The sequence below is a fragment of the Colletotrichum fioriniae genome, assembly GCF_027942845.1.
Source record: "Colletotrichum fioriniae strain IMI 355084 chromosome Unknown scaffold_12, whole genome shotgun sequence".
NCBI classification, from domain to species: Eukaryota; Fungi; Ascomycota; class Sordariomycetes; order Glomerellales; family Glomerellaceae; genus Colletotrichum; species Colletotrichum fioriniae.
In genome coordinates this window covers 221111-241472 of record NW_027076848.1, presented here as the reverse complement: position 1 = coordinate 241472, position 20362 = coordinate 221111, and the positions used below count along the sequence as shown (strand labels likewise).

Here is a 20362-nt window from a genome sequence, read left to right as displayed (position 1 = left end):
GGCGATGACTGACAGGTCAAAGTCTTGACATTCCAAGGTGCACTCTCCAGCTTACTGTCGCCTATCTCTGGTGCAGATTCTCACGTGATTCTCACACGATGAGGGGCAGCCACGTCCTCATACGTGTATCATCCTGTTCGAGGCACGATGTCGAGGATATGATTACTGATTTCTATCCCGGCGCCTCGCATGGAATGAAGATTGGAGACATCTCCACCATGATCTGACAACCTTCAGGTGTGGCTTCAGCTCCAGTAGCTTGCAATGATTCTGTGGGTATAATCAGCCTCCAGCCGACTCGGTGAGGGAATGGTCTGGGTTTGCCGCCCTGCCAAGTTGGTCCAGTAAGAAAGTCCGAAGAAGCCCGCGGAACCGCGATCGGGTTACACACGCCGCAGATGAGCAATGTTAAGACAATCGGTTACATGTCTTCACGCTATCGAGCTTGACAGGAGGCTAGACTGTCGGGGAAAGGCGCTAGTCGTTAAGCATCGTTTCGTCGTGTCTCCAGGCTTCACCGAACAGATTTGGCTGCCCCAGTCTCGACCGAGCTCGTTTTAAAGGCACATACACAATTACCGGCACATTTGGAAGGCCAGAAGCGTCTTCTTCGCTCCTTGGTCATGAGATCTGACTACTTAGAACCTAGCTCGGTTGTCCCTCATGGCCCGTCATCCTTCACTTGCGAATACGTGCTCTGGAAAAAGGGTTCTTCAAGACACTCTCCCTTGCATCCTTAAAGGCAGACTCTTCTGCGTCTAGCTCTCGCACATCGAACACTCGCTTATTCAGAGGCTCAACGTCGTTCCGGGTGACATTGGATATCAAGCTCCTGCTTCAGCCGCGGACCGGTTCCGCAGTGGGTGGCAGAGCGTCAAGACGTTTGCGACGGGAGGCAAGACTTTGATCTGGACATCGATCCACCTCTCTGATGCCATTAGTATCTCTTTTGAGGTTGAAAGAAAGGCGCTTAGTCTCATCCACGTGGCGTGTGATGGACTTCAAGCTGTCCCTGCTTCCGGCATCATGTTGGGGAGTCCATCGTGCCTCATGGCTCGGGACAGAAGAGTGCAACATTGAGGCACGCCCAAGAAGCCCAGAATCGGTGGCGAACTCATGGCGCGCCTTGAGCTTTCAGCTAGCCAGGGAGACAACGGCGAGACTCCCTTTCGCAAAATATAAGACCATGTGAGGGAACACCGATGCTTGGAATGTTTGACTCACCCTATCCCTAGCTCCCACATGGTGATCTCACGCAAATAAACTCAGTACTCAGCGGGGTTATCAAGTATAAAGTATCAAGATCAACGCTTCCCGAAGCGTCGACTCCGAACGAAAGGATCATCACTCTTTCAGATTTCGTTTACACACACTCGTTTTCTTCATTCGTTGCTTATCCCTTCCTCTTTCGGACGTTCTTCAACGCCGACTCACATTCTTTTTATACAATGGGCAACCGTAAGACATCTGGCCTTCTCGCCATCTTGGCATCTGCTGTTTCAGTCGCTGCTCACGGCCATGTCACCAACATCGTCGTCAACGGCGTCTCATACCGCAACTACATCCCCGTCCAGGACCCATACACCAGTAACCCTCCTCTCGTGGCCGGCTGGACGATAGACCAGCGCGACAACGGCTTTGTCGCACCTGACGCTTACAATGCCCCCGATATCATCTGCCACAGACAAGCAGTGTCTGGCAAGGGCCGAATCACAGTTGCTGCTGGCGATACTGTGCAGCTCCAATGGACGGAGTGGCCTGACAGTCACAAGGGACCCGTTATGGATTTCCTGGCAAACTGCAATGGGCCTTGCAACGCCGTTGACAAGACAGCACTCAAGTTTTTCAAGATTGACGGCGCCGGCCTTATCAATCCTCCCCAACAGACAAATCAGTGGGCGGCAACCGTGTTGATTAACAACGGCAACGCGTGGTCCGTCCGCATCCCGCCCAATGTTGCTCCCGGCCACTATGTTCTTCGTCACGATATCATTGCCCTTCACAGCGCAGGTCAGCAGAACGGAGCGCAAAGTTACCCCCAATGCGTGAACCTGGAAATTACCGGCTCCGGAACGGACAACCCTGCTGGCGTACCGGGAACCGCTCTCTATGGCGCCAACGACCCCGGTATCCTGTACAACATCTACCGGGACAACCTCAACGACTATGTCATTCCTGGTGGTGCCATCATCTCCGGCGGTATTTCCATGCTCCCGCAATCGAGGATCCAAATTATTGCCTCTGGTAGCGCTACCCCTTACGGCACAACGATTCGTGCGACCTCAGTCATCACGGCCTCCGTCAGTGTCCCAACTTCAAGTTCTGTTGTTGCTGGTGTCACTAGCAGGTCCTCAAGCACAATCAGCTTCGGCAACTCTACTTCGGACACTACCACCCTGATTCAGACTTCTACTACTGCTGCTACGACGACAATCACACTGACCCGCACAAGCTCGACCTCGAGCTCAAGCTCAAGCCCCAGTTCCAGCTCAAGTAGTAAATCGAGCACCAGCAACAACACTCCAACTAGCGCCACCAGAACAACGTCGCAGACACCGTCGCCAACGACCTTCCAGACCATGACCACGACGGCACCTCCCGCAGGAGAACCGACTCAGAACCTGTACGGCCAGTGCGGTGGCATGAACTACGCTGGTCCGACCAGGTGTCCAGACTACGCGGGTTGCACCACCATCAACCCGTACTACGCGCAATGTATTCCTGGTCCTGTACCTGCGGGAGCTCAGTCTCTGTACGGACAGTGTGGCGGTGTCAACTGGCCGGCTGAGAGCCCGACGTCTTGTGTCCCTGGCGCTACTTGCAAGACAGCCAACCCGTACTACGCTCAATGTACCCCGGCATGAGTGATATGAAGTTGGGTTGTGTCACTGGATGGTATTGCAGTGTGTTAGTTGATGTGGTTCAGCGTTGCATGATAGCCTGGGCGGTTTGCGTTATTTTCTTTCTGCTATTTCTTCCTTCTTTAACCTCATTATATGTATCCAGATGAACTATCTTCAATGGACCGGCTTTCTAGCAATCATCTGTGTCCCACTCGCTTTTCTTATTTCATGGTAAACCTCTGATGTAAGTCAAGCTCAGTGTTCTTTAGTGCAGGTACGTGGCCTCCGTCTCAGCTGTATACGGTGTGCCAGTCTATGTGTTATATCTACATTCGAGATTTTGCCCGCCGAAGGTCTGGAGAAATTTTGATGATGTCTTAGTCTAGAGGTCATACAGACTTAAACCAAACACTCATGAGTAATCGTAATATGCTAATGACCCGGAACCGCTGCCAGTGGCATCTTCAAGTCTATAGACCGATCGTCGATGAGGAAACCAGACGTGTTCCAGACCTCGAAGGCCAACCGGCGGCATCAAACAGTGTGACACTGCAGCTAGTTCCAGTCGTTGCCGCAAGTCTCAGATCGCAAGCGTCACAAGTAACTCTGCCTGCTTTGGCCACTTATGCTCCGGTCAGTGAATTCAGTACCAGGAAAAGAACTTTATCTTCGTGGGTTATCTTATATCTCAACTAACTAGAACCTTGCAAGAAAGCAAAATCACATGACATCGTCGAACGTCTTTATTGTGGTAGCCCACACAGAAGTGAATGAAGAGACAAGAAGGAGTTACTTGAGGCTAGCTTTCCATACAACTAAGAGTTTGGTGCATGATGCAGCAACAGCTGTCTGTGTGACCAATAAATCTAAGACCTAATATGTGACTGCAGGCGTTGTGAACATTGAAAACCTTCACATCGGATGATCGGCATACCACAATACCATGGTTCCAGTTGTGCCTGTTGTTCGCTTGATCATGTCTTCATTTGATACTGGCAAGCTGACTAGTATTGACGAAGTAAAGGTTTGAGGTCTGTAATATGACCTTCCTGGATACTAGGATCAGTATAAAGACACTGCCCTCTCGCTCATTTTTGCACCCCCATTTTGTTCCTGCCAACATCACCATCGGCATCACCAGCCAGGACTCAACTACCAGCACCAGATACTTCGACTGCAGCACTCCGCCCATCATGGCTCCTCTTTCTCAAATTGCCTCTGTCATCCTCTTTTTGGGAGGTATCATGGCATCTCCTACTGGGAACAACTGCGAGCAGGTCACCCCATACGTGCTCACAGTAAGCCACTCTCCTCCTGTAAAAGAAAATGTGTTACTGACCTACACTCCAGTACAAAGACATTGGCTCGAGTGCCTTTCCTATCTTGAATCCTGTGTTCCCGCCTACCCCTTACAAACAACTGAAGTACTCGGGCCTCGGAGTCAAGTCCGTCGGCGGGGCGCTGGACCCCAACCTCCGCGAGAACGAGTTCCTGGTGTACGGCACCATCACCACAGCCTCGACACTGGAAAACCCGTTGATCACCAAAGACTACAGCGGATCAAAGGTGAAGAGCTTTGAGCTGGAGACATTCGACTTCCAGTGCGTTCGCACCGGCCTCGAGAATATGAAGAGGGCTTGCAAGCTCACCGTGAAGGGAGTGGACGTGAACGGCAACACGATCACCGAATTCTGCTCATATGATCCCGATGTTCTTGGATCAAGCTTGGCAAAGTGCAACCTTGTGAATGAGAAGAATCTCAAGAGCGTCAGCTTTGAAACCACGAGTCCTATCACAGGAACCGCCATCACGTACTTGACGGCCATGGATAACCTCAAGGTTAACGTGAAGGCGTCGACTTGTTGATGATGACATGTGAAGACCATTTCATAAGGGCCAAGTCCTGGGCACTGAAACGGGGAGAGGGATTTCAACTTGGGGCATAATGAGAGTGTCTTTGGGGGCTGAAAGCAAGATGACATACACTTACACGAAAAAGACTTCGAAGTTGTTCGGAGGAGAGGACGTGGTCGGTGGTTGGGCTCCGGGCCAGGCGCCATTATCACATTCCTTAAAACCAAGCTGCAGTAGCTGCCATTCATTTAATCAACCTGAAATACAACACAAGCGCTTGCCACTGCAAAAATACCATCTCTTCCCTTAATGTAATTCAGCAAAGCTCATCACATCACCCGTAGCTCAAACACCTTCAATAATGTCCTGTTTCCTTTCCGTTTATCTGTCCTTCTGAGCCAAGCCGTGTTCCCACCTCACACTATGAAACAAATGCGTAAGGCTGGTCGAAACATGCATCCCAATCTGTAGAGTCTCCGTCCCAGAAGGTGCGCATGACATTCTTAGCGTGAAGTGGTAATGGCGTGGCAATGTCCTTGGCTTGCTCCAAGTAAAGTTCTGCTACAAGCCGACGCTTATCTACCCGAACCGAGGCTTCGATGCCAGCGACAACCAAAGGCCATTGGACGGATTTCTTGAGTTGGGGATAATTTTTTGTCTCCTCCATAAGAGAATAGAGGCGATTTCCATGTATGGTTCTCAGCATTGTCAGGCGATGGGCCCTGGGTAGGGCTCCAACGCTCTGCAGCGATGAGATGCAGAAGACGGCCACTGCAGAGTGGAATATCGCAGCGATGAGATCACGGTGATCCCTTTCTTCGTAGAAGGAGTCACAGTCTATTCCATCGAAGACTTCGATCCTCGCAACAATGTCCTCCGCAACTGCATTCGCTGTTGGCTTGTTCATCAACTTCTTGGAGACCTCAGCTCGAAGATGGTTAATCCGCAAAATTTCCAAAAATAGCGGCATCGGACAAGGAATGTGTGGATGTAATCCGAGTGGATATAACTCCTGGATCAAGTCAATGAACTCTTCTTGACCACAAATCGTAACTTGATTGTCAGGCGGACTCGTCGTATTCGCCGAAGTCATCACACTACGTCATCGTCGAGTTTAGCATCAAGGCGTTGATTTACCCATAAGATTTAGACTTACATCATAAAAGACAGGAGCAAGGCTTGGCGATATGGCTCCGACATGGCCCATCCCCGGGCACCGCCCCGACATGCGAGGATAGCCAGGAGACCGTCTACATGCTGTCGCCACTGGGGTGTTATGCATGCGTTGATCTAATGATGTTGGGTCAGCAATCATTGTGGACGAGAAGCCTCACTATTGATTTCGACTGACCTCGGACTGGAGGAGAAGGATGACCCCTGTCAGTACAACATCGCTACTCTGGGTCTTCGGATTGGCGAGATCTTCGTTGATAGCCCGTATCGACAGACCCCGATGATGGTGCATACGGTGTTGGGCATATGATATAGATGGGCAATCATTCTTCCATTCTTTTTGCACATGCATACGATGATGGTACACAATGCCCACCAAATTGTGCGCAATCGAGATCGGCAGATATTTGACGACCTTGAGGGGAATTTCAGCGATGAACACGTTGCTAGTTGGTGAGTGCCCCGACTTCGTGTATGGATAGAACACGTCGTTGACTGAATAATTCCCGTGTTAGAGAATTTGGCAGGTTTTGAGTAATGGCAAGATCTTTTGTCAAGTCTTGTGGTATGCAACTTACAATACTGGACGGCCTCGAAAACGTCGCAAATGTCAGTTCTTAGAGCGGAGTGAAAGACAAGCTCTCCGCCGTATTTATTCTTGCTTCTGATAAAGGCTTCGCTGTCTTCGGGTTCCCCTGGGCGTTTTGGCTTTGGCTTTGTCTTTGCCTTCGTGTCCTTCTTCGCACCTGTGTCCTTGTCTACCCCACGGCCTTTGCGTCGAGTACGACAAGTGATCTTTCCAGGTGCGAGCCAAGTCAATGGCTTTCTGTCGTCATAGCCAGGGCAAACGATGCCGGAAGCACGACACTTATTGCAGACTGGCTTGACAGAGTCGCAGACAAGTCGACGACGTTGACATTCCCAGCAACGTCGTTTCTCTGGGATCTCCGGGGATAATGATGGCTGAGATGCCGGCAACATTGTGTTACGAGACGTGGATCAGGTCCGAAAAGGTGCAGTTCAGCCCTACCCGACTGACAGGTTGATATGCACCAGCGTTACCAGATTGAGTAAGAAGAAGTCGACGGGACGAAGGGGTCGAGGGTTTGATTGCGGAGGGGCTCTCAACTCAGGCCAGATCCGCATAGGCTTGGATTTCTTAAGTATCCTATGCTCCGAGCGCGCGGGTTGCCTTGCTTGAGCCCCAGTGTACAACACCAAGTAAGCCGATTCACTTGGCAGTTGGTCTTGGCCAGAGTATTTTCCTATTAGGGTAAAGACTGCCATGTTGTGCTTCGCCTTGGGGGCAACAGGTACAACCGCCGATCACCATCCCCTCAGCCCTAGGGGACTCAACGTCGTAGCCAATGCGGGAGGGATGATGGGTATGTGGGGGCTTATGGTATCGCAAACCAACAAATCACTGAGCATCACGGGCGCCTGCTTATGTCTCAAGGATGATATCATTGTCTTTCTTCGCCCTAGAGTTGGCCCGCCGAAAGGCCAGTTAGGCAGAAGCAATCCGCAGACCTACTGCATCGGTCCTCATGGTGGCAGTGGGTGTTCAAGGGATAGCAGGACCCCTGTTCTCAGCTTGCTGCTCCCACTTTCAATCCAAGCTGTTGGCGGAGACCTTTGGCTGGGACCAATTGGTTTCGGTTCAACTTACAGCCAAATCAAAAGACACAAACTAGTGAGCTCTCAGTATGATAAGAAAACCGAATCGCCACATGCAAATGAAATAAGCCTCAGACAATAAGTGTCGAAAATGCATCAAAAGTCAAGCCTGGTACCCACCGGGCAATGGCAAGATCAACGTGATAAACAACCGCGCGCCATGCAAACTGCGCCTGGCGCCGGCCGTCCCGGAACGACCACACCTCGACCACACCTCAAAACCGCCTTCATGGAAAACGAGGGATTCTATCGAGGCTTAGCTTGCCTGCAAGCCATTTCCAAAGCGTGGCCACGAACATGTTTGCCTTGGCGGTTGTAGACCGACCATAGCTTTGCGGCTGTCAGCGAATGGCTCTCTTGGCACCGCGACGGTGGGTCGCCAATTGCGGCAATCAGATAACATCGCTTTACGGATTCGAGATGTTTCGACCAAGGCCCCGGGCATGGAAATAGAGAGTATGCCATTGAGCTGATTGCCCTTACTGCTACTTCTTATTAAAATGGCGGGAGGCAGTCAATCACTTACCAACTTTGCTCCAAGCCCTATCGTCTGAATTGATTTACGATAGTATCAAGGGGGCGGATAATGATTCCTCGATTGCGTGGATTAGCGTGAGAGCCACACGTCTATACAAAAGCAATCCCACTTGGTTTCGGGTTGACAGCTCGTGTATCTATCATTAATAGCCAACTCGCTCCTTCTTTCTTCAAATGATTGGTGATTACTGGGAACTTCGGTTTGCTTTGCTTATCAAGCAAGCATCTCTAGAGCAAACATGAACAAACTCGGCAAGTCTCCGCGATACTCTGCGGGGTATTGCGAGGAACACGGGGCATCAGAGGTGACAAGAGCCCCATTGCCATTTTCCTCACATATGATTTTTGATTTGAGCCGGTCAAAAACTTTGTTTTCTGTTGCTCGTCTGAATTCACCATTCCTTAGTCACCTGTCACCTCAAGCCACAAGCTCCACGTTAACCCCGCGTCACCTACCAACCTTACACAAGGTACCTAAAGTACCCATCTAGACAACAGTCTCTTTAACTCAGTTCGACACAAGGATGAACGCCGGCCGTGTCATCAACGTAGTGGGCTGCCACGCGGAGGGTGAAGTTGGTGATGTAATCACCGGCGGTGTTCTGGATGTGCCGGCTCCGAGCATGTGGCACAAACTACAGCACTTTTTGACGCATAAAGACGAGCTGCGTCAGCTACTATTGAATGAGCCAAGAGGAAGATCACCAAAAAACACGAACTTGATCCTCCCGCCATGCAACCCCGAAGCCGCTGCAGGATTCCTGATTATGGAAAGTGAGGAATATGCGCCAATGTCCGGGTCCAACACCATCTGCACGGCGACGGTACTCTTACAGACAGGGATGATCCCCATGCAAGAGCCAATCACCAAGTTCTCTCTAGATACGGCGGCCGGTCTGGTCGGCGTGACTGCGGAGTGCCAAGGTGGTAAATGCAAGTCCGTGGCCTTTGAAAATGTGCCCGCCTTCGTGGACCGGTTCGATCTGCAGGTCGACGTCCCGGGGATCGGGACCGTTTCCGCCGACATTGTCTGGGGCGGAATGTGGTACGCGATCGTGGACGCGGCCTCTGTCGGGATGACCATCGAGCCGAGCAAGGCGCGAAGCTGGTGGAGCTTGGCGAAAGGATCAAGTCAGCCTTGAAAGCTGCCTACACGCCTCATCATCCGGAGAACCCAGAAATCAAGGGCATCTCGGTCCTCGAATTTACGGAGCCGCTTCACCAAGATGCTGTTGGGAAGGTCGCCAAGAACACTGTCGTTGTATCTCCCGGGCGTCTTGATCGCAGCCCTTGTGGTACAGGCACCAGTGCGCGGATGGCTCTGCTGCATGCCAAGGGCCAGCTGGCGGTCGGAGAATACTTCAAGCACACTAGCGTCATTGACACAGCTTTCGAGTGCCGCATCTCTCGGACTGTCAAAGTCGGAGATATTGATGCTGTAGTGCCGATAATCAAGGGCAGAGCATGGATTACTAGCTACAAGCAGGTCGTCTTGGATCCAGAAGACCCCTTTCCTACCGGATTCAGAGTGGGGACCAATGGCATGTCCCTGATATCGAGTCCTAGTCAGAGCTGGGTCATCGAGGCGGAAACATTTAGATGTTCTGAGTCAGCTATAGACAGAGAAATAGAGGAAAGCCTACGAAACTTGACCGGAATAATACCATATGATAATCCTGCGATACCGTGCCACGTATGTATTGTTAGCTTCTAGTTCCGGCCCCGCCCCCGGTGGAATAATGCCACTCAATGACGGCAACGGAACAGATTGAGACTGAGAGCTCGTGGCCCGAGATTGTCGACTAACCTGTGGATTTATAAATGAAGGATATTCAATATTCAACACGAGCTACGTTGATTTTGTACTAGTTGGTTGCGCCATGGTGCCCTCCAAAGCTTGAGATCCCGAACCGAATGGCGCTTTGTTTCTCAGCCGAACCGAAGAGAAATTGCGGGGGAGTTGAGACTACCTCCCACCCCAACCCCCCACTCCGGGGAACGGGGTGGCCCATGTCTACCCCGGATTTCAATTCGGGCCAGAATCTCCAATAATGGTCAAGATATTGAAATAACAAGGCTGTCAGTCGCGATGTATTCACAGAAGTTATGTCTTCTATCCCCAATCATCACCATCAAGACAACATTGGGTGCATCAAACTTCCCTGCAGTTGCGACGGTTGCTCGCAGTCGTAACCCGCAGGTGTCTTCTTCTTTACAACACCTCGGACCACCTAAACAATCTTCAACTACCTGATACTCGATCAGCCTTCAAGATGACTTCGTCTCTTCCTCTTGGGAGTAGTGGCGATGCGAAACACAACAATCAAATTGAGCATCTCGAAGACCTCAGCAAGCCGGGCTTGCAAGACAAACACGATGGCCATGTGGAAGGCAACGCACTTCTCATCAACCGAGATGGAGAGATTCGCAGGATTCCGGTTCCTTCCTCTGATCCAAGCGATCCCCTTCGTTTCAGACCTTGGGAGAAGTACGGCATTGTCTTCTGCTGCTGCTGGTTTTCTAGTATGGGCTTGTCGATTGCCAGTGGCCTGGGTGCAATTTTGCATGAGTTCTTCGCTATGTATGGCCCTCAAGGCTATTCTTCCGAAAACATTGTTCTCCTGATTACTATTCCAACATTGTGCATTGGTCTTGGTAAGTTCCATCCTAACTTAAAACGCCGCCGTCCAAGGTTCAATAGCGACTAACAAACGTTATCACCATCAGGCAACTATATCATCCTTCCTCTTGCTCTGGCATATGGTCGCCGCCCAGTATTCCTGGGATTCATGATCGTCCTTCTGATAGCGACTATTGCTGCCGCTTTGCAAAATAGCTACAACGGGCATCTTGCTGCCCGAGTGGTTCAAGGCTTGGCTACGGGTGCCTCAGAGTCTCTTCTGCCGCTTATGCTCACTGAAGTTACTTTTCTCCATGAGCGTTCGAAAATCTTTGGCCTTTACTGGATGGCACAAAATGCGATATCCTCTACTATCAACTTGACCTCGTCATATTTGAACCATGACCTGGGATGGCGTTGGTATTACTGGGTCTTCGTCATCACTGTTGCCGTCGGACTGGTCATTGCGTTCTTTTTCGCTTTTGAGACACAGTTTACCCGCCAGCCCGAGTCGCTCGATGGACAAGTCGTAATCACGGACGATTTTGGTGTCACACGTGTCATCCCAGACTCTGAAGCTCAAGCGTACCTCGAGGAGATGGAACGGTCTGGGCTCACGGCCCCGGGCGCCAATCAAGCGGCCGAATCCCTTGAGAGAAAGTCGTATTTGCAGCGTATCAAACCTTGGTCGACACCGCATCCCCAGCCAATGCGAGTAATGATCTTGAGTTGGAAGCACATGGCGGAATCATTCTCGTCCCCAGGAATCATTTATGCGGTCTTGACATCTTCCATTGCTCTTGGCTGCGGTGTTGGCATGTCACTGACCTACAACACTGTTCTGGTGACGAACTATGAGTGGAAGTCGGAAGATGTTGGGTTGATCAACATTGGCGGCGTCATTGGCGCTGTTCTCGGCATGTTGTTCTGCACATTCGTCGGCAATCCCTTGGTCATGTACCTCGCCCGTCGGAATCGAGGCGTTCACATCCCGGAACACCACCTGGTCGTCTTAGCTTTACCCGCCGTCGTCGGTGTGGGAATGCTATTGCTGTATGGCTACACCGCATCAGGGGGCTACACATGGTGGGGTCCGTACATCGGCTGGACCATCTTCCAGTATTCCTTCACCTCCGTTCTCATCATTTCCACTAGCTTCGCATCTGAAGCCGCGCCCAAACATCCCGGGCCGGCTCTGGTCGTGGTCGTGGGAACTAAGAACGTGGTCTCTTTCGGTGTGACGTATGGGTTGACTCCAATGGTTGAGAAATGGGGATATCAAACCGCCTTTGGTGTGTTGGCTGGTATCTTTGGCTTCATCTTCCTACTCGGAGTGCCTGTCTATCTCCTCAATCCGAGATGGCGTGCTTATATGTCGGAACGAGAGAGCAGAACGGCCAGAGACTGAAACCGGGTCGTCACTTACTCCAATCCATGATTTTGCATGTACCTCAGCTACCTTATTGGAAGGTCCACGATGCCAACCAGGTGTGCCCAGATGAAGTAGACAATGTATATCATAATGAATGATGGGATTGCGAGATTCGCGTTATTTCTTTGCAAGTCAAATGTTCAGGCCATGTGCTCATCTTTCTCCCACATTGACGCTAGCTTTGGAGTCGCGCTTGATGGAACCTCGCCATTCTTGGCTATAACCTTAGGCCCAAGTTATACCTATGTAAGTGGGATGAACCTGTTGACTCAAGGAGTGCAGCGACCCGACAGGACATATCTGGTTAAGGTCGGTTCAGATCAGGATGAAATATGCACTCAAGACCCTAATCTTCAATGAAGAGAAGAGTACGCCATGATTTCGGTCAAGTTCTTTCATCCCGGTTCCTGCACGCAACCCGAAGTTCACGGTCCGCTATCGCTATGGACAATCTCGGTTCGGCTTGGCTCTTCACACCACGGCGCCCTTCCCGAGCCGAAAGGCCCACCGCACTTGCATCCAGTGCGTACGAAGAAACATCAGCCGAAGAGTAACGGAATGCCAAGGGGGAAGAGTACTCCTTCATAATTGCAGTTCTTCTTCTTTTGGTCCACTGCCCCGATTCGAAGGTCCAATTTCTTCACTGTCTCCATGATGAGTCGTGGGTGAGGGTGACCGACCCGCACAGAATCCCACATTTGGCAAGGCCTGGTAGGCCGTCGGATAGGATACTTCCAGCTTAGTTGCTTGATTTTAAGAACGACGAATATCAAAGACTCATAATTTCTTGGACCTCGCCGGTTATTTGGAGTTTCGACCGATTTCAGTGAGTGCAGCGAGACACGTTGAGTGAGTCGTGAAATGAGATTCATGAGGTAAGGTATTACATAAGATGTGAGTGAATCCAAGGGGGTCTCAACACATGGGTCACATGACCCACGCGATGCGAGCTCCTGCGGTGAACGCGTCGACGCGTTTCCATCGTAATTGCCGGGCAAGCCTACCTTAGCACGCAAAGCTACTTTCCCAATTGGGACGTCATTGATCTCGACCTCAACCACCATCCGCCAAGGGATTCGGCAGTCTATTCCAATTGTGTGAACTGTAAATTCCATCAAAACCTCAATTGTTGCCGACGATGGATGACGACTTCGGCTTCGACTCGGCTGATGAGGCCGATCTCCTCGCCGTAGTGGACGCTGCTCCCTCTGCAGCCAAGCGGCTCAACGAGGATACGGACCAAAGTGAAGAACCGGGACCGAAACGACACAAAGGTTCCTCTGACCATTCGGTGTTGGCCCGCAGAGTCTTGCAAGAACGATTCGGCCTCGAAAGCTTCCGTCTGGAACAGGAAGCCGCAATCAATCGCATCATCAGTGGCGACAGCGCTGTTGTAGTGTTTCCCACCGGCGGAGGCAAGAGCCTGTGCTACCAGGTATGGGAAATTCTGCTCAGAATAGTCACTTATGTCTAATCTGAAAAGGTCCCTGCCGTGGCTATAAAGGAGCTTGACAAGGAAACAGGATCCCGTAGCCCAGAAGAAAGTGGTGTCACGGTCGTCATTTCTCCCCTTATAGCACTGATGAAGGACCAAGTCGATGCTTTGAGACGCCGAGGTATCTCTGCAGCCGTTCTAGATTCGACGCAAAGTCGCGAAGAGTTCGTCGATATCCACAGCAAGCTGGCGTGTGGCAAACTCGATCTTCTATACTGCGCACCAGAGCGGCTCAACAACGAGGGCTTTCTTGCGTCTCTGAAGTCGATTCGTGGTGGCATTCGCTTATTAGCGATTGATGAAGCACACTGCATTTCAGAGGCATGTCTCAAATTGTCACAAACTTACTGTCTGATTCGAATTCTGTTATCTGACGGCATCGCAGTGGGGACACTCGTTCCGCCCAGACTACCTCAAAAGTCGGTTCCCGATGCGGCCACTGTCTCTGCTTTCACTGACAAACGCTTTCAGTCGCCCGTTTTGCCAAAGAAGCCAATGTGGAAAGAGTCATTTGCCTCACAGCGACCGCGACCGCAGCTGTTGCTAAAGACATTCGAACTACTTTCGATATCCCGCCCGAGGGTCTTTTCGTGACAAGCATGTACCGATCAAAGTCAGTCAGGCAATGACAATATCTCTCTCTGTTAGCATCATGCTCACATCTCCTAGCCTTCGACTATTGGTCGAGCCTATCACTGCAGATGACGACCAAGTCGAGATTTGCACTAAATTCTTGAAGAAACACCCCGGGCCATCCATCATATATGTCACAACCCATGCGGTAGGACTCTACTCACCTCTTAACGGGAATTTGCTAACCTTGATGCAAATAGGCTGCAGAAACTCTAGCCAATGAACTGTCTAAAAAGAAGTTCAGTGCTCGTGCATACCACGGAGGATTAACCGCGGACGTACGGGGCGGAATACAAGACACGTTTCTCAAGAGTCAAAACATGATCGTGAGTTTGACCGGCAGCCTTCGTAGGAGGGAGTTCTGACATGTGGATCTTCTATTAGATTGTGGGCACAATCGCCTTCGGCATGGGTATCGACAAGGATAATGTACGGACCATCATCCATTTCGATCTTCCAGGCAGTCTCGAAGCCTACAGCCAACAGATTGGGAGGGCTGGACGAGACGGTAAACCAAGCACGTGCATGCTCTATCTTTCGGACAAGGATTTCTTTGTCAGAAACGTCTTTATTCATGGCGAACGACCGTCCATGCTGGCTCTACGCGCACTGTTTGAGGAGATATGTAGCAAGGAGAACTGCCAGTTGAAGCCCGGAGACCCCTTCTCCGTGGCTATCGCATCGCAATCGCGGCGGGTAGACATTAGGGTTTGTCGAGTCTATTTTCCTTACTTCGTGTCGGCATTCGTCTTAACTAATTGTGGACAGGAGACTCAACTTTCCATAATCTACGCCTACCTAGAGCTGAAGTTCGGTCTTCTTCGGGCTAGTACTCCTCAGTACTCCGAATACAAGTATCAGGTGCTACAAAATCGTGATCTTGAGGCCGACGGCTCAGCAGCATCGAAGTACATTTTATCCCACTCTAGAAAAGCGCAAACCTGGACAAATATCGATGTTGACGTTCCTGCTGGGAACGGCGGAGTAAGCCGCGCTGATATCACCCGCAAATTAGACTCGTGGGCCGAGTCTGGCATCATCAAGCTCAGCAAGACAGGTGTCCAAAAGGTCTTCCGCGTCAGCAAGCAACTTCCAAGCAAGCAGGCCGACATCGACGAAATCATCGACAACATAGACAAGGAGATTGTGAAGAAGGAAAAGCAGGATTTGCAGCGTGTTCAAGACCTGGTCAACCTGCTGACAGACGAAAGCTGCCTTACTCGTGGGCTGGCAACTTACTTTGCGGATACGACCCACTCTTCAGTCAAGGAATGTGGCCACTGCACATGGTGCGAGACACACCAGCAGGTTAGGCTACCGGGGTTTACCCCCAAACCTTTGGATGAAAAGGCCATGAGAAGAGTATTGGCCGTATGCAAAGAAGCCTGTCAACAAGAGGCGAGTAAGGCCAAAGGTGGTAAACCGAAGACCACATCACTTCAGACTAGGCAGGCACTGGCCAACAGCACAGCCAAAGACGATGCCCGGTTCATGGCCTGCGTGGCTTTCGGTATTCGGACACCCCGGGTCAGTAGCATGAGCCTACACAACAACAAGGCTGTGTTTGAGACAATGAGCACCTGCAACTTCAACGTAAGTACATTCCGGGAAAGTCAAGAATTAGGTTTCCCTGTGATCATCGAACTGACCTTGGATCAGGATCTCGTCCAGAAATTCGAAGACATGATAAAATAAAAGAAGTGATGGATTTCCGAGGTCTCCATCAATGAAATCACTATCACGCAAAGGGCAACTCCAGCTGGGGGCACACAAAGTAGCGGCATTATTCCTGACTGTGTGGCGAATTGCCGAGCTATGTGTGTATCAATACCTTGGTTTGACTGCGAGTCCCTGGCAAATACTCGACTAGAATGCTACATCGTGTATCCAAAAGGTATCTATCGCCCTGGACTTCAGCCATAAACGCCTGTGGGGTGATTGGTAGATCTAGAACTAAAAAGCAAGTACAAAAACTGAAGTTAACCCGCTGACATTGATGTCCGGATCAAGATAAGCCCTTGCGCTGAGTTCAAGGGAAATCAAATCTTTAATCCGAATCTATCAAGGCACCAAGTACAGCCAGTCGACTGCCTCTGCCAAGTACCCTTTCTCAATGGAATCCTCGTCTCGTCCATCAAAGTCGAGTTTTTCTTCTCCCTCGTTTTCCTCCCAAGTATCACAAACAAACACTTGCAATTTACAATGTTTGCCCGTCTTCTTGAGTCTCCGAAGGTGCTCCTCCAACCAATAATGATATGCAAAATGGTTGTGGTGGTAGTCTCGTGCTCGTACGATACGCAGCTTTCGTAAAGATTTTGGGAGCTGTCGTAGAATGTTTTCATCCTGCGTGCCGGCGTCCTGTAACTGCGTTGTGAAGGTTTCCAGATTACAGAGCTTGTGTAGAAGCAGACTCGCTGTTTCTCCAGTTGATCGATCGGGGAATCGGACACTTAGAGCTGTAAGCGTCTCTTTGTGTTCGGCCAACTCGTCGATCATATCCACCATCTGACTGACACTCGACACACATCTGTCAAGTCCGAAATGACATAAATGCTTTGGTGTCGAAATCATTTCCCTGATGAACGGTTGCATGTTCAAACTTGACCAGATGGATATATTGGTGAGCTTTTCCCAAGTTTGCGATCCGTCGAACCATGCGTCGTCGAAACGTTGTATCTTGAGAGTTGTTAATTTTGGGGCATTCTTTGATATAGATTTGACAAGCTCCATTGGAAATCGGCCTGCGCGAGGTGTGCATTTGATGTGCAGGGTTTCCAAGTTGGGAAAGACGTCGTTTTCCACTAGAAGAAATTTGTCCAAAACCTCATGGCCTCGGTGATCTATACTCAAGATGTACTCAATCTCAAGTTCCCTCAAAGATTTGGCCATGAGAGGGACCATTATGGCAAGTATGTTGATATGGCCGCCGCCATTCCATCCTCCTGGGTAAACTTCGAGCTCCATCTTCCTAAGTGTCTCTTCGATGAACGGGACATCGTCTTCTGACAATCTCATCTCTTCCTGACGGGGAGATTGTTCTGGAACATAGATAGGAATGCACACACGTCGCACATGTTGTGTTAAATCTGGGCGGGAGTCCCAACCTCTGATGAGAGATATCAGGTGGCTGTGTCCGGGTTTTGCCATCCAGACGTACTTGAATAGATTTCGTCCGACCAGCTGTTGAAAAGCTCGACACGTTCGACTGAGTGCCTCTAGGTCTGACAACTTGCTCTTAAAACTGGCGTCTACCCGGTGCAGGTGCAAATACGATGGCGCAGTCGAAAGCTGATCAAAAATATGTTGGATAACCTCCGGCGGTAATTTGGCAATTCCCACCATCGCCTTTTTTGTGAATGTATTTCCCCGTAGATTCATGGGTTCCGGCGTGGAATTCAGTTTCGTCGTGAAGTGCAGTGGATGTTGAAGGTAAAATGTTGGTGAATGCAGTCAGAGGAGGCGTTTCTCGAAGATGTTCTCTGTCATGGCCCATCTATAGCATTTATTCCAGAAAACTTTGTTATGCGGACCAACCGTATGAATCTGGATTCGGTTCGAGTCAGATAGCCGTTCCTATCAAAACAGTAACCTGTGTAGATACTTGTCTTCTAACCTTCAAGGTCCGCCAAGATAGTCATCGGCCTAAGTAATACATGTCGACACGTACTGGCATTCCAAGCTTAGCATCTGACCTTCTAGATATCCACAACATCGAGATCTTCTCGAGTATTTATGGATAGCTCACACTCATATTGCAGATCTACTTTCAATAGTGTGTTACAGGACTTACACATTCAAATCACGGTCAAAACAAGGATGTGTTGCCATCTGCCGTGGGTCCTCTGCCGTAGTTACCTTTGTAGAAGTAGTTCTGAGGAAACGAAGGAAGGAGGAGCCCAGACTCTTGTTCACATTAGATGTTGCCAAGCGGACTACTAAGGATTTGACCTCTCTTGCACGCACTGACATTGTTCTCCAAGGGAACTGCAGGATATGTGTCGCATTATGGAGTACCTTAGTTATGCCTGGTGACAGATTCCTTCCTCAACACGAATTCCTTTCTCAGTTCATCAATCTCAGCACCATCAATACATGTCCATAGCAGCTGTCTTCCATGCTAATCAATTCTCGGATTTTCATCCCATCGTAGATTATAAATTGTCCATAAAGATTCGCCCAAGGTGATACGTGTATTGACTGATGAAGCTCTTCAGAGTGACCTCTACTCCATCTCCTCAGTCTCCTCGGCCTCCTCCGCAGACCTCTTTCCGCCCTTCTTCTTACCGCCATTGAGTGCCTGTCAACTCCTGTCAGTATCTTTATTTTACTCGGCGCATCACCGGTTACACTTACGGCCTGCTTGTTCTTCTTGTTCTGCTGCTCACCGCTCTTGAACTCGCCCGAGAGCTTGTTGAGCGTAGCCTTATCTTGCTTAGAATTATTGCCCTTCAGACTCTTGGCCTGCTTCGACTCCTTGGCCTGTGCACCTTGAACCTAAAAGGGAACAGTCAGATCTAGGACTTTTGAAAAAAAGACGAGAGGCTCTATTTGCCGTACCTTCTTGAGACCATCATTCAACTGCTTATTCTTGGGATCCGCGTTCTTCTGGTTCTTCTCGCGTTGCTTCTGTCCCTTAGCGATGTCCTTGTTGAGCTGGCCCGATTGCTTCTTGAAGTCCTTTGTGCCTTCGGCCTTTTGAACCTTCTTGACGTCTTTTTGCTCCTGCTTTTGGATATTAATGTTCTTGTCGATGCCAGCAGCCTCCTTCTTCCTCCCCGCCGCGCTGCCCTTCTTAGATGCGCTTTGCGCCCGCTCAACAAGTGCGTCTACCGGTGCCGGCACGGGCAGAGCAACAACGAAGGTGAAGAGGAGGAAGAGGGAGAGGATGAGCTGGGGAACGCGCATTTTGGCGGTTTGGTAGTATTAATGATTGATTTGAATAAGGTATTAAGGGTCGACGCCGTCAAGACTGTGACTCGATGGACTGAGATGAGAATGAGATGGTGAAGAACATATGCTTCTTTGAATGCACCTTTGGGCAGTTTATATACACTCAATTTTGGGCCCAATGCTCAATAGTCAATGGAAGAGCTTGTTGCGAGTCATCATCCCAATTCCTCAGCAACTGCACTTCGTCCGAGAGATGTCGACGGATCTAGCCACCATACATTGGCAACGTTCTTCTGCCCTAAGTCGTGATGCTTTCGTGATCGTTTCGCCCTGCAGTAGAGGAAGCTTTTCTTGCGTCGCACACGAGGGCAATTACGCCCGCGAATCATCTGAAATCAAATGATTGTTGACAAGTGACAAGCTTTTGGGTGGAGTCGAAACGAAGAAAGTTTAGCCGCACAAGTGTTTTGGGCTGAACCTAGATGCCAAGACCTTTTGCGCCCTTTTGATTTTCGGGTCACATTCCACATTAGATGCCAAGATAGATCGGACTCGTCTGCACATGCACACATGCATGTAGCGTTCTAGCGCGAAACTGGTCAGATTAGACGCGGAGACGAAAAGAGAAAGGGACATGAGAAGAACGATCATGGTGCTTACACCTAGTGCATGGAGAGACAGTACAAGTATGTTCCTTGTCTTGGTCCTTGGACCGAACATATCGTACTTCCAGATTGTCCAGCATTCGCGCCCGAATCGTATAAAATCTCTCATTTTATTCGAACACAAGATGGCAAACTACCGTTTTGGGAAAGTGTGGGAGAGTCATAATCCGCGCAAGACGAAGGATGCATGAAGCTGGAACCACTCCAGCCCTGCGACGGAATACTCCTGCGTCTCAAGTGCACACACCGATGAGCTGACCATCCAATTAGTATAAACCTTACAGAAATGTAGGACCATGGCAGAAAGATATGTCTCTTGTCTTGTCCGCCTCGTTTACTTTGTCTTTGTAGGTCTAGGCTTGTCTCTGTCTTTGCCATCTAGGTAGAAGAGTGACACTGCTTCGTGAAGGCTACAAGAGCCATAGGCAGGGGAATATGAGACCACGCACTGGCACAGAAGAGAAGGAAGCTTGTCAAGCTTCCGGCATCCTGTACCCGCAATGCTGCTCTTCCCGTCTTGTTAAGCGCGGACAGCGGGGTCGG

At 50.1% G+C, this 20362-nt stretch overlaps 4 protein-coding genes across 4 annotated transcripts; 3 read left to right on the top strand and 1 right to left on the bottom strand.

The window, feature by feature from the left end:
• Window positions 1-1448: 1448 nt before the first annotated feature.
• N0V96_009266 (uncharacterized protein) lies at window positions 1449-2864 on the top strand (the record flags this gene model as incomplete). Its single annotated transcript, XM_065758594.1, has 1 exon — window positions 1449-2864. The coding sequence occupies one exon, from the start codon at window positions 1449-1451 to the stop codon at window positions 2862-2864; it is 1416 nt and encodes a 471-aa protein (XP_065612659.1).
• A 1172-nt stretch (window positions 2865-4036) lies between these two features.
• N0V96_009265 (uncharacterized protein) lies at window positions 4037-4709 on the top strand (the record flags this gene model as incomplete). Its single annotated transcript, XM_053195896.1, has 2 exons — window positions 4037-4141; window positions 4194-4709. The coding sequence occupies 2 exons, from the start codon at window positions 4037-4039 to the stop codon at window positions 4707-4709; spliced, it is 621 nt and encodes a 206-aa protein (XP_053046629.1).
• Window positions 4710-10357: 5648 nt separating this feature from the next.
• Window positions 10358-12112, top strand: N0V96_009264 (uncharacterized protein; the record flags this gene model as incomplete). The annotated part of the gene is made up of 2 exons (XM_053195894.1): window positions 10358-10739; window positions 10812-12112. 2 exons carry the CDS (start codon window positions 10358-10360, stop codon window positions 12110-12112), a joined length of 1683 nt encoding a protein of 560 aa, XP_053046627.1.
• Window positions 12113-18486: 6374 nt separating this feature from the next.
• N0V96_009263 (uncharacterized protein) lies at window positions 18487-19169 on the bottom strand (the record flags this gene model as incomplete). The annotated part of the gene is made up of 3 exons (XM_053195893.2): window positions 18487-18561; window positions 18618-18758; window positions 18822-19169. 3 exons carry the CDS (start codon window positions 19167-19169, stop codon window positions 18487-18489), a joined length of 564 nt encoding a protein of 187 aa, XP_053046626.2.
• Window positions 19170-20362: the final 1193 nt, after the last annotated feature.